The sequence below is a fragment of the Populus trichocarpa genome, chromosome 9, assembly GCF_000002775.5.
Source record: "Populus trichocarpa isolate Nisqually-1 chromosome 9, P.trichocarpa_v4.1, whole genome shotgun sequence".
Lineage (NCBI taxonomy): Eukaryota > Viridiplantae > Streptophyta > Magnoliopsida > Malpighiales > Salicaceae > Populus > Populus trichocarpa.
The window spans coordinates 12,323,891-12,336,878 of record NC_037293.2 but is presented as its reverse complement, the minus strand read 5'-3'; the positions used below and the strand labels follow the sequence as shown (position 1 = coordinate 12,336,878).

General features: G+C 34.5%; 2 protein-coding genes across 2 annotated transcripts; one reads left to right on the top strand and one right to left on the bottom strand.

The window, feature by feature from the left end:
• The first annotated feature begins 2,449 nt into the window (after nucleotides 1-2,449).
• LOC7460086 (protein ALTERED PHOSPHATE STARVATION RESPONSE 1) lies at nucleotides 2,450-8,978 on the top strand. Its single transcript, XM_002312807.4, has 6 exons — nucleotides 2,450-2,819; nucleotides 3,986-5,156; nucleotides 5,525-5,596; nucleotides 6,083-6,297; nucleotides 7,058-7,287; nucleotides 7,847-8,978. Exons 2-6 carry the CDS (start codon nucleotides 4,046-4,048, stop codon nucleotides 8,532-8,534), a joined length of 2,316 nt encoding a protein of 771 aa, XP_002312843.2. The 5' UTR covers nucleotides 2,450-2,819; nucleotides 3,986-4,045; the 3' UTR covers nucleotides 8,535-8,978.
• Nucleotides 8,979-10,923: 1,945 nt separating this feature from the next.
• LOC7460088 (NDR1/HIN1-like protein 13) lies at nucleotides 10,924-12,006 on the bottom strand. Its single transcript, XM_002313579.4, has one exon. The coding sequence runs from the start codon at nucleotides 11,901-11,903 to the stop codon at nucleotides 11,058-11,060; it is 846 nt and encodes a 281-aa protein (XP_002313615.1). The 5' UTR covers nucleotides 11,904-12,006; the 3' UTR covers nucleotides 10,924-11,057.
• Between the last annotated feature and the right edge of the window lie 982 nt (nucleotides 12,007-12,988).

Sequence of the window (12,988 nt, the reverse complement as noted above, 5' to 3'; positions counted from 1 at the left end):
GAGTCAGACAGTACTTTTCTCTGATCGAACTCCACGTAAAAGATTCTACATCAGTAAATAGAAAACTGGGTTCTGAATATTAAATCGAGTAAAGAAGAAGAAGAAGAAGAAGAAATGAATTTAAAAGATCTTTGGATCCTAATCACATGCGAGGAGGTAATTCAATAGTAATTAAAGAGTTTAGAATATTAAACTAAACTCATGATCACAGGTCCCTTCTTTTCTCATCCTTTTCAGCTTTGACGAGTTACGTTTCCCTTTCCAGCTTCTTTACCCTTTCTTGTCCTCTAGTTTCTTTAGTCGATTTGTAATTTAAAGCTTCGGTAATTACAAGTCAAAGGCATGTTTGCAGAAAGGAACTCGGTGCTGTGCGGTAAGGATTGCAGAGAGGAACTCCGTGCTGTTCGGTAATTAAAAGTCAAAGGCATGTCTGCAGAAAGGAACTCGGTGCTGCATGTGCGGTAAGAATTGTTTTTTAATGTGGAACTCGGTGCAGAATAGCTATAAAAGAAGACTGCTAGGAGAGTAAACTCTTGGACTCAAGACCATATGGAACTGAAACTAGCTCATCAATCCGTACGTGGATTACATTCACACAAATTTAATCACATTATTGAAGGCGAAGTTCCATGTCCATCACTGTTATAACATGGAGTTGAATTAATCAGCTAATGCCTGAGTGGTCCGTCCGTCCATAAGCATAGCTGCTGAGCCCACAGAAAGCGATGCTTTCCATGTCAATCTCCCTTTGGCTTTATTCGTCTAGCCTCCATTTTATACCGAAATTCTCTTTATAAAAAGAGAATTTTTTTCACAACTTTTTGGCAGTGATAAAAGAGAGAGAAAAGGCACAGATGATGAAGTGTCATTATAATTCTTGAAAAAGTTATGATTAGGGGCTTGCATTCGAGTAAAAATCAAGCTATTCCTGAGAATCTTTTGAATTATCTAATTCTCCCACTGAAACATATATATATATAAAATATTAGTGTTCAAACCAGCTTGCACGTATCCCTACTAATCTCACGAGTCTTGAAATTAACAATTATACAAGTCTCAGTAATTATGAAGAGACTTGAACTCATGAAAGAATAAAATCAAGATATGACTAGTTGAATTTCCTTTCAAATTACTTAATTATATTTTTTATTTTTAAAATTATATTTTATTTGAATCATGTTTCGGACCTATTATCCACATTATTAGCCATGCAAGCTTTCTGGGTGGAGGAGATGGAGAGTGATAAGAATTAAAGGGCAAGTGAAGTAGAATAATTCAAAATCATAACTAGTGCTAACTTATACATTGAGAACATAAATTATTATTATTATTTTTTTTTGGTAGAAAACGTGTTTTGAGATTAATTTTTTTAAAAATATTTTTGAATTGTTTTGATTTGTTAATATAAAAAAAACTTTAAAAAATAAAAATATTTTATTTTTATATATTTTTAAGTAAAGAATACTTTGATATATTTTGCTTTATGCATTGCTAGAATAATTTGCCGGTAATAGTCACTTGAATTGGACCACCCAGAGCTTCATTAATTAAATAAATAAATCAGTTATCACAAAACTGAAAACAACATTCATACCACATTGCTAGAAAGGGAAACTTTATAATAAAATTGTACAGTCACCATTTATAAAGAAGTAATAACTGGGCAGCCAACCAGAAAAAAGAATAATAGAAAGATTATTCAGTATTAATGGGCTTTTAAAACCTACATTATCACGCTCAGATGTTGCAAAAAAATAATAATTTATTCTTGGTATTTGTTTTTCGACCTGAATTAAATTTTATATTTTAACAATTCTAAGAGAGGAAATCCCATGCATTAAAAAAGATAAATTTCGAATAAATCTTATAAAATACCACCAACTATACAAGTAATCTCAATAATTTTACCATCAAACTTTTATAAATTCTTGATCAAAGACTTTATCTAATCTTAAGGCTACTCATTTATATTTTTCATCTAAATTATACTATTTTTTAAAAATAAAAACAGCATCATTTTTCTATAGAATTAATAATAAAATTGATATATATTTTTTTAAAATATAATATCTCAATAGTTTAATGATATATCATTTTAATTTTAAAACTAAAAAAAATATTGAATCTACACCGTTAATAAATATTTATATAATATAAATTTATTTTTAAAAAATTATCAGTTTGAATATCATAAATCTCGTAACTAAAAATTTACTAGATTATAAAATAAATAAATATATTTACAAAATATAGAGAGGGAGTGTCTGGCAGAAAAGCGAGTCTTAAAGTGAAGAGAACAATACGTAGAAGATGGATGGATTATTAAATATAAAAGAAGAACTTATGCTTCATGCTCTCATAAACATTAAAACATAAAACATATTATAAAAACAATTCATAAATCTCATAAATATTTTTTTTATAAAAAAGCAAAATACAGAACAATTCCTTACATGAGTGGGTTAAGTCATGTTTAGCTTGTCTTTCCAGGTTGCGTTTTTGCATGGAACCTCCCTTCCCTCTTTATCTTCCCTCAGACTCTCTGTCTCTCTCGCATTTCAGGCTCTCAAGTGTACTGTACAATCTCTCGCTCTGTCTCTGAAACCGAGATTCTTTATTATTTCTCTCTCTATATCTGAACAATACTAAAAGAAGACATGATGATTCTGTTTCTCATCTGAGTCAGAGTCTTCTCTGAATTCCATGCTCCCTCCCTCCCTCCCGCTCTCTTTTTTTTTTCTCTCTATCAATCAATCGATCATGCTATAAAACCAGTAACTTCTTCTGATTGGATTACATCACTTCATTTCTTTTCTCAGGTGACCCACCAACTCCCTTGGTTTCATTTCTTTCCTTTTCTTTTAGACTTTTCTTTTATTCGGTGTTTGATTAATTTCTAATTGTTCTAGCATGGATACTGAGTTTTTGATTGATTGTTTGGTGTTTTCAATTTCTCAAGATTGGTTTTTCTTTTTTTGGTTCATGTGAGTTTTGCTTTAATTGGTTGAGCAGGAAAGTATTGTGCTTTTTTTTTTCCAGCTCTGCTGAGTTCTGTCTGTTTGCCTTGAATTTGATCTCGGTAGATGCAAAATTTGATTCAGTCAACTGGGTTTTCTTTCTTTTTTGAGGTGCTTGTTTTTGGTGGGTTTCTTTTTGTTTTGTTTTTTTTTCTAAATTATACTATTTCTTTTTGTTAGAACGGGATTTGAGTACCTGGAGAATTTTTTTAATTCGATGTTTGTTGTTGATACAATGATTAGTGTTTTTTTTAGCTTTGGAGCTTGCACACATGAATATTCATGGAGATTCCCACTCTTCTTTTTGGTACTCTTCTTTTTAGGCATCAGTCTTGAATTCAACAGCTCTCGAGTTCTTAGTTTCTGTAGCTTTTTGTTTCAAATTAACGTTTTAAGCTTTCTGGACATTTGTTAATGATTTTTCTTTCTTCGGCTTGGTGCACGAGTCTAGGTTAATGGTTTTTGATATTAGGCATGCTCTTGGATCCAAGGATTAAGTCACTGGTCAAAGTCATGAATTTGTTACCAGTTCAATTTATTATGCACCTTCATTTTTAGGATCATATTGCCTTTCCAATGACTGAATTGAGTGTTTAACTTAATTCAGTATGTTTATATGCTGTCTGGGTTTGCTTTATCTCACTTCATCAGCTTAAGAATTGGAAGGACCTTATATTTCTTCTTCTTTTAGGTGGTTGGGGCAAATTTTGCTGAAACTTTCCTCTTATCCAAGTAATTTGAGATGTTTGTGTACTGTCAAATCTCTTTAATGAGAATTCAAAGTGTAGTTCCCTCTTTCTTAAATTGAAATCTTGAATTTGTTGAAGTTTTCTCCTTTGCTAAGATTTGATTACTTGGAACTTGCTATAGCTGTTATGTATAGTTTAGAGTTTCTCAGGTGCGTACAGATAATTGCTGCATTCTGGTAGAAGTTTCTCTTATTTTATTTGTAATCCATTGAGTTTCAGGAAGAAGCCTATGCCTTGAAATTTTAATTAATTGGGCATTGAAACATTTGGATCTGGGAAATGGGGGCTTCAAACTCTAAAACAGAAGAAGATAAGGTTTTGCAGCTTTGTCGTGAAAGAAAGAGATTTGTTAGGCGAGCACTTGATGGCAGGTGCTCACTAGCAGCTGCTCATATTATGTATATTCAGTCACTGAGAAGTACAGGAACTGCTATTAGGAAGTTCGTTGAACCTGAAGTTCTGTTTGAATCTTCTTTGTACACCTCCACTAATGCAACGCCAGAGCCACTTGCTTTGACTGAGAAGTCTATTTCCCATTTCTCAGTCTCCTCTCCATCTTTATCTCACCCTGTTGATGCAGCTGAAAACCTTTCTCCATCACCATCTCCTCCCAGCTCAAGTCGGATTCAGGCACATCATATGAAATTTTGGGGCTTTTCTTCTAAAAAAGTTGAAGAGAAATCTCCTGTAGTTGTTACAGGGACCGTAACCTCATCCAGTACCCCCCAAAATACCACACCTCGTTCCACTGAAAAACATGGAACATCACAGTTTGAAGATTCATCAGTCCCACCAGGGATTCAACAATGGGATTACTTTGAACTTTTTCACCCGATTGACCAGCAATTTTCTTTCCAAGATGCAAGGCAAATGAACCATGGGTTGGACAGTGCTGATGATTTAAGAAGGCTCAGGGAAGAGGAAGGAATTCCTGAGCTGGAAGATGAAGAAGAGAAAGCTTCGATTCATGAAAGTGCCGAGACAGAGGGTTCAGAAGATGAATTTGATGACCCTCCTGCAGAGACTTTGGTTCGAAGTTTTGAAAATCTTAATAGGATAAATGATCATGTTGCACCTAGTGCCTCACCAACCATGCCTTCTGCAGGGAGTGCAGCTTCAGAAACAGAGTTATTGAATGGGGAGAAAGGTAACTCTCCTGGTTTGTCACCATTAAGAACTCCATTGTCAGCAGTTACTATTTCAGCTGACAAAAAGAAAACACCAATGAAGGAAGATCGATCAGCAAATAAGGTTTCCCCTAAGGACTTCTTTTCAAGCATGAAAGATATTGAATATCTCTTTATAAAAGCTTCTGACTCTGGGAAAGAAGTTCCAAGGATGCTTGAAGCCAATAAATTGCATTTCCGTCCATTAGCCCCTGGAAAAGAAAGTATGGCCTCTCTCTCTCTCTCACTCTCTCTGAACCTATTATTTTCGGGAAATAATATTTTTGAAGTGTTTTTTGTTCTCTTATCATTTCTTAGCAGCTGTGATGTAATTAGAAGACGTGTATGTTTACGAGGTCTTGGAGAATATTATCAAACATTTTTCCTATGTCATCGTTTATTTAGTATTTAAAGGACAGAGTGACTGACCCAGATTGGTTTTCTAGGATGGGGCTTATTGGTTTATAATTGATTTGAAGACTTCATTGTAGAAAGTTGATTAGGACTTTTGGCTTTTTGTTGAAGATCAATAACTACGTATCAATTTCATTTTAAAAACACCTTGAAATTACTCTATTTTCTACTCTTGCAGATGGATCTCTGGCATCTACATTCTTCAAGGCCTGTTTTTCTTGTGGGGAAGACCCTAGTCAACTGCAAGAAGGTAGCTCCCTTTAGTTTAATACTAATTATTTTTCCCCCTTCCGTTTAGTAATGGTCTCATGTTGTGGTCGGATTGATGTGGGCATTGCTTTTGGAATGTCCATCATGAATGCATATTGTGTAAAGTTTGGGTGATTGAGTGATTCATCTTAATTTATCCTCAAGTTCTGATTTACTGAAGCAAATTCTACTTAATATATCACTATGTTGCTGGACTTTTCTTTTACGAAATACAAGTCCTTTCAGCCACTACGTTCTCTTGTTGAAAAAGGAAAGCAAAGAAAAGAAGAAACACATTGAAGTTTTTCAATAGAATATTTTTTTGAGGATTGGTTTATTGTTTTTACTGTTTTATTCAGGATTGTGTGGTGAGCTGTGATGTAAAATTTATAATTGCTGTTAAAAAAACCTTATAGAGAACAGTATCATAAGACAATTAACAAAAGGTTCCTTTATTACTTGCTAATTCTTTCTGCTTTTTACTTAGAGCCTGCCCAAAAGGATACAAAGTACTTAATTTGGCATAGGACGACATCGTCACGGTCATCTTCATCCAGGAATCCTCTTGGATCAAATGCCAAGGATGATTCAGATGATCAGGCTGGCAATCTTTTTGATAATTTTTGTATGATCTCCGGCAGTCATGCTTCTACCTTAGACAGGCTATATGCGTGGGAGAGGAAACTTTATGATGAAGTGAAGGTATTGTGGTTTCTTAAAATAAATATAGTATTGATATTACTTCCGTTCATGTGTTTTGCCTTATTTTCATATGATAGTAAATGCGGTTTACTTGTTTTGCCAACTTCACATGAGACCAGAAAATTGCACGAAGATCTGTTGTAAATGATCGCATTCCAGCAGTTTATCCCTTTTTACTATTAGGGGTCTGTTTTTGAAGATATTATCTAACTGTGTCTCGGTCACTCGCATGGTGTAAGAAATCAAAATGGATGTTTTGATGCACATGGTGTAGGAATCAAAAGTAAATATCTAAATAATTAGTTTCAAAGGGAAACATTCCTTCATCACATTCATTCTTGCTATGTCATCTGTTACAGATTTTGTTACTCCCTTTCATATGGAAGCCCCCACCTTTCTTTTCTCTCTGTCCTCTGATTGTCTATCCAATATTGATTAATTTAGTGATTATAATTGTCGAACGGTCCCGATATAAATTACTGGTGATAAAAGAAAAAATATTGACTGACTTAATTTTTTGTTCAAATAGGATATAACTTAGGAAAAGGAACATTTTAGTGGTGATGTGTCACTGCATTATTTGTTGTTCATAAGCCTTGTTCTCTGTCAAGCTTAGCAAACACTCTTATGGAATCTATGTACATTACCTCAGTTGTCTATATTGATTTTGAAATTAACGAGAGACATTAAAATCTGACATTGCAACAAAGAAAATTTAGAAAGTTCTTCACAGGTTAATAGTATTTCCTCCAAATTTCAGGCTAGTGAGATGCTCAGAAGGGAGTATGACATGCGCTGTAGAACTTTAAGACAACTGGAATCCAGTGGAAAAAGTCTCCATAATATCAAAATTGATAAAACTCGTGCTGTTGTTAAAGATCTGCACTCGAGAATCAGAGTTGCCCTTCACAGAATTGATTCCATATCAAAGAGGATTGAGGAATTACGGGACAAAGAGCTCCAGCCACAACTTGAGGAATTAATTGAAGGGTATGTATTTTTATGTTCCATTACTTAAAATCAAGAGGTGACTGGAAGTTGACTGAATCAGTTGAACTGTAATTTGATTTTGGCATATTGAACATCACCTCACTTTCTTCCTGTGCAACTTATTGTTGTAAGAGGCTCCACATGACTATATATTGCTAAACTCCGTCACATGTCATTGCTGCATTAAAAACCAAGCATGATATCATTATGACATTAAGAATTAAGCATGATATTGAAAGGTTGGCTCAAGTTTAATATTCGATCTAGCAGACCCATAGAGAACTTTCAACCTTTGCATTGCCTCAAGTAATATTTACTGGAAATGAATAAACTAAAAAGTGATCGCAATAGAATGGTAATGGTCGGGTTCTTTTTTGGCAAATTCAATAATGCGTCTGATCCAGATGACTTTCATGCAAAAATCATATCTGTTTCCCTGATTATGGAATAGGACTAGTCCTTCCCATGGGAATAATTAAGCTGGTTGTCCGAGAGAGAATTATGCATATAGTTTCTGTGAATAATTTACTCTGGTTTTCACTCTCTCCACTGACCGCAGGCTGAGTCGGATGTGGGAAGTGATGTTTGAATGCCACAAGCTTCAGCTCAACATCATTACAGTAGCATTCAACAATGGTAACGCCAAATTCTCTATACAGTCAGAGTCACATCGGCAGGTTACTGTCCATCTCGAAAAAGAACTAAGCTCTCTATCTTCAAGCTTTACAAAGTGGATTGAGGCTCAGATGTCGTACCTGGAGGTTATAAACAGTTGGCTTTTTAAATGTGTCTTTTTTACACAAAAACCTACCAAGAGAAAAAGGAGGCAAACGCCCCCTTCGACGGCCTTAAGATCAAATGGCCCTCCTGTATATGCCACCTGTGGTGCCTGGTTGGACGGTCTTAATGGCTTGCCTGTAAAGGAAGTTGCAGAATCTGTAAGGCTTTTAGCAGCTGAAACTGCTCACTTTTTGCCACGCCAAGAGAAGAACCAAGGGAAGAAATCTAAATTCTCATCATGGAAGGCTGATAACGGAAGTGAATCAGCAGTTAACATGTTGAGAGATGAGGCCTCAGAGGATTTTAATTTAGGTTTTGAGCATTTTCGATCAAGCTTGGAGGGATTTCTTGGCCAGTTGAACAACTTTGCTGAGAAATCTGTCGAGATGTATGCAAAACTTGAAAAGGAAATCCATGGTAGCAAGAGTAATTATGAAAGAGTGATGTCCCAACAGCAAGTTAATTGATTGGAAAAGAGAGCTTGGTTACAGAGAAGAGGGAGCAATTTTGTTGCGTTGTATGACCATGACAGTGAGAAACTCTGGGAGGCAAGGCATATCAGATAGAGCTCTCGATTGGATACCGTATTTGTACATGAGGAAAGGAATAAAAGGGTGCTTAGTGGCTGTTTGTGGTTAAATCAAAGCAGAAAATAAAGAGGCTGGTAAAAATTTATAGTGAAATTAAAGATGTTTTAAAGGGGTGGTTTTGTATTTCAAAAGCTGTGCTATGAAGAAAATGTTGTTCTTCAATGTAAGAGGATCTGTATAGTCTCTTCTCTTCTCCTTTTTTTGTTTTTCTTTAGTAATTAATAATTATTATCAGAATTCAGATAAAATCCCTCCCCATTTTTCTCATCGTCTTGATTATATGCTAAATAATGCATTCAATGTAGTGATCATTTGGATTTATATTTTCCTGTTTCTCTATGTCACTGTGTATGGTTTCAGTTCTTGTATTGATCCCCGTCACTAAAAACTGGTAGGATATGGCACTGAACTGGATTCTGACTTGTGTTCCATGCATTTGGATTCGGTTATCTGCAGGAGTTCCTGGGGTTTTCTTGGTAGTTTTGTGTTTTCTTCATGTTACTCCAGGTAGTATTTTTAGGTTTTATCCAAAGTCAGTAAACTCACAAACAAGTTAACACAGGTTAATTTAAATCTATTTAATATGATGTATGAAAAAATTAAAATGATATTTTTTTTTAATATTTTTTATATCAACATTAAGGTTTCAGAACATATCAGAAAACAAATCTCTACTTCATTCAAGCCAAATAAGCAACCTGGTGGATGAAGTTGGTAATAATAACAACAGAAAGAAAACCCTATCTAGCAAGGAAAAAGAAGAGTGTGAACATAAAAATAGAAGAAAAAAATCATCATAAGAACAAGTCATCAAAAAACAAAGAAAAAGGAGGCGCCCCTCCAACCTAACCACTAAGATCATTTCAAGCTTCAACGCAAGCTGACATTCATAGGGTGATTGATCACACAAAAGACTTGAAATCCAGGCAGAAGGTGTCTTTGCCTTTACGTTGTTGGCATCGCTAATTATTTTCTTCGACGAAAAAATCCCACATTTTATCACACAAATTTATTTATTTTTTCCCTCGTAAATAAGAGCCAGGTCCCACACACAACCTTTATCAATATTTCAAACCTTGATTAATGGCTAGTTGGCTAGGTGTCTACATCAGAGAAATAGAATTGAAATGAGAAAAATAAATATATAACCCAAAATTAATATGAGAAAGAGAGTTCAGGCAGACGAGGTCGCCATCTTGCTTGTATTCTTGATCCTTGTTTCTTGCTTGAAAGAACATTCATGTCACTACAAGTGAAAGGGCATTAGGCCTTGCTTCCATATATAAATACAAACACGCTCTTCCAAACTCTGAACTGGTCCAAATTGTGGCACGCATGAATTACAGAAACTTAGATTGTTCAACGAAGAACTTGTCCAAATTGAATCCAGCTTACTCAATTTGGACCCACCTGTTTTGGACATTTTCTTTATTGTCAGATTTATTCTTGATTAAAAAAATAATAGTGATAAATGCATCTCTTGGCTGTCCATTCTCAAATCCCAGCTTACATGGATAGTGTTTAGTTGTTAGTTAGAAGTGTTGTAATGGTTATTTTTTAAAGTTTTTTTATTAAAAAATATATTAAAATAATATTTTTATTATTAGTTTTTAGAAATGATATCAGTATAATTTAAAAACATTTAAAAAAATTAATTTAAAAAAAAACCTTACAAAAAATACAAACAGGGTGTCAAACAAATCCCAGTTTCGTAGAAGCTTAAGCAACCTCTCTGGCCAATAAAATTCTCTCCGGCATAATTAGTTCTTGCATAAGTGATGTTAAATATGTTAAGAGTACAGGGCTGAGGTTAATGAATTACAGCTTAATTGGTGTTAATATGTTTTATTTAAATTGTAAAGGAGATTAAGAAGATAAACTCTACTTAAAATCCATTAAAAATAAACTTAATCTCGAGAGAACATGCTCATTCATATACACCAAGGGCAAAGGCAACGAGATCAGAATCTCCTGATCAAACGATTAACAAAATAGAAGAAGAGAAAAGATGATTGTTGACAGCCATTTTTGGCAACTCGATAATTTCCCCCATTTTTTAGAATAATTTAAGCTCATTTACCTCAATTAACCAGCTAGAATCATCCTTATAGGACTTTATTTTTTTAATGTCAAGGGGATTAAGCCAAAATAAATATAATTAATATTATGCTACAAAATGGACTCCATCAATCCGTTACGTGCATACCACTAGCTTGAATCACCAATAAAATAATTTACAAGAGAATAAATTCATGGTATATATATCTTTATTTCTGAAATATTTGTTCCATTAATTTGTAATATGTATACCACTACTAGAATCACAATCTCATTAAAAAAAAAAAAAATTAATATATAAAAAAAGGAAAAAAAAATGATCCCAAATGTACTAACTCTACACTACCACAAATCCACACCATAATCACAACTTTTAGACCCAATCTTCGCAGAAGCCGTTAGCTTGTCCACCGTCAAATCACAGTCAACTTTGACAGTAATCTTCCATGTCTTAACAGACCCAACCTTAAACTTGACCGGAGCCCTCAAAGCCAGATTAAACGGCACAGTTCCTTTACTCACCCCGTTGACTAAAGCCGTACGAACACCACTCGTTAACTCAATAGCAGATCCCTTTAACGACGTTACAAACACCGTCACATTGTTTTTATCTTGGTAGAAAACAGGTAACGATCCCGCAGCCATTTTAACGCCGTCGTTATAAACATTAACGGAACTTCCTTTTTCGTAATAAATTCCAATTTTATTGTTAGGGTTATTAGCTCTCACAGTAACGTTAAATTCCGGAGAGATTGGTCCTGATGACGTCAGATTTAACCCCGAAATGGAGACACGCTCGATTGAATAATCCGGCGACTCGGGTCGGAAAACGAGGTAGAGGATAGCTGCAGCGAGGCCGACGAGGAAGAGGAAGGCAGCGAGGAATGAGAGGAACCAGCAGAGACAACAGCAGCAATGGCTGCGGCGGGGCTTGCGGCGGGAGAGACGTTCGAAGCGTTGAGCATTTTCCGGTGGCGGAACTCGGTAGACTTGGTCTTTAGGGATCTGGATGACGTAAGTTCCTGGTGGTGGTTGCACTGGTTTCTCTGATTGAGGCCCGGCAAGTTTCTTCGGTGACTCTGGGTGATGTGCTTGATCCTCCTCTTCCTGGGGTGGCGGCGGCGGCGGCGGCTTGAGCTCGGTAGTCTGTGGTGGTGAGTCATCACGAGGATAAACTCGGTCGGCCATTGTTGCTGTCGACGATGACAGAGTCAGTGCGTTGAGACTACCACTGCTGTGTGCCTGTAACCGATAAAGAATGAAACAGAGATTCAAGTTAGGGACTTGGCTATGTCATGTTTGGTGTCTTAAATAGGAGTGTCTGACACACGAGACCGCGTGAGAGATTATCTATAGGGGTAAATGCGGTATTTTACAATATAAAGGCCAAAACAAAAGAGCGTGTAACGTTACCGCGTGAGAGATTTGAGAGTAAAGCTGGAAATTTGTATTTTTGCTAAGTGTTTTCTTCTTAATTCGAGAGAGAGAATAATATATAATTTTCGAACAGTAACAGCTTCATTCTGTAGGAAAAAAATTCAAACCTCAGATTTAACGCCAGCTATTAAGGTAGTTTTAATGTTATATTAAAAAAAAAAACACTTGTATCAGCTGTACTGTAAGAGAATTTTTATTTTTCATTTGAATTATTTTATTAAATACAGTTAATGATATATTAAATATCCGTGTGTTCCTCGTATGGTCCTTGCCAGAGGAGGAAATTGAAAGAGAGTTTTCATCAACTTTTTTACAAGTATTTAAAAAATATATATATTATTTTTATTATTTCAAATTATTTTTTTATATGTTTTCATATTGTTTTAATTTGCTAGTGTTAAAAATAATTTTTTAAAAATAAAAAAAATTATTTTAATATATTTTTAAACAAAAAAATACTTAAAATTATTATTAAGCACTCTCACAAACCCCAAATCTTTCAAATATTAGCTCCAATTAGTGTTTAATTGTGTATCTTTCTTTTGCATCGTGTTAAAATAAAATAAAACTTCTTTTAATTTTATCCTCTAATGAAAATCGTGTGAGAAACACACATATAATTAATAATTTTGTTAATTATATTTAATGGAATGCTTCAATTGAGAAATAAAATTTCTTTATCGTTTAATTGATAAAGAAAATATTTGAATGTGTAATTGAGATTGTCCCGATAATTAGATGATAAATTGAAAGTTAGCCTCGAAAGAAATCATGTAATATTGATATATCAGTGGCATTTTTTTCTCTTCATTTTTTGATAAATAGTATTAATGGAA

What these genes read in the sequence shown, in the direction of transcription:
- LOC7460086 (XM_002312807.4), top strand. Translation starts at nt 4,046, where the DNA reads ATGGGGGCTTCAAACTCTAAAACAGAAGAAGATAAGGTTTTGCAGCTT. An exon ending in ATTAGCCCCTGGAAAAGAAA is followed by an intron (nt 5,157 to 5,524) that starts GTATGGCCTCTC and finishes CTACTCTTGCAG; the next exon opens with ATGGATCTCTGGCATCTACA. An exon ending in AACTTTATGATGAAGTGAAG is followed by an intron (nt 6,298 to 7,057) that starts GTATTGTGGTTT and finishes TCCAAATTTCAG; the next exon opens with GCTAGTGAGATGCTCAGAAG.
- LOC7460088 (XM_002313579.4), bottom strand. Translation starts at nt 11,903, where the DNA reads ATGGCCGACCGAGTTTATCCTCGTGATGACTCACCACCACAGACTACC.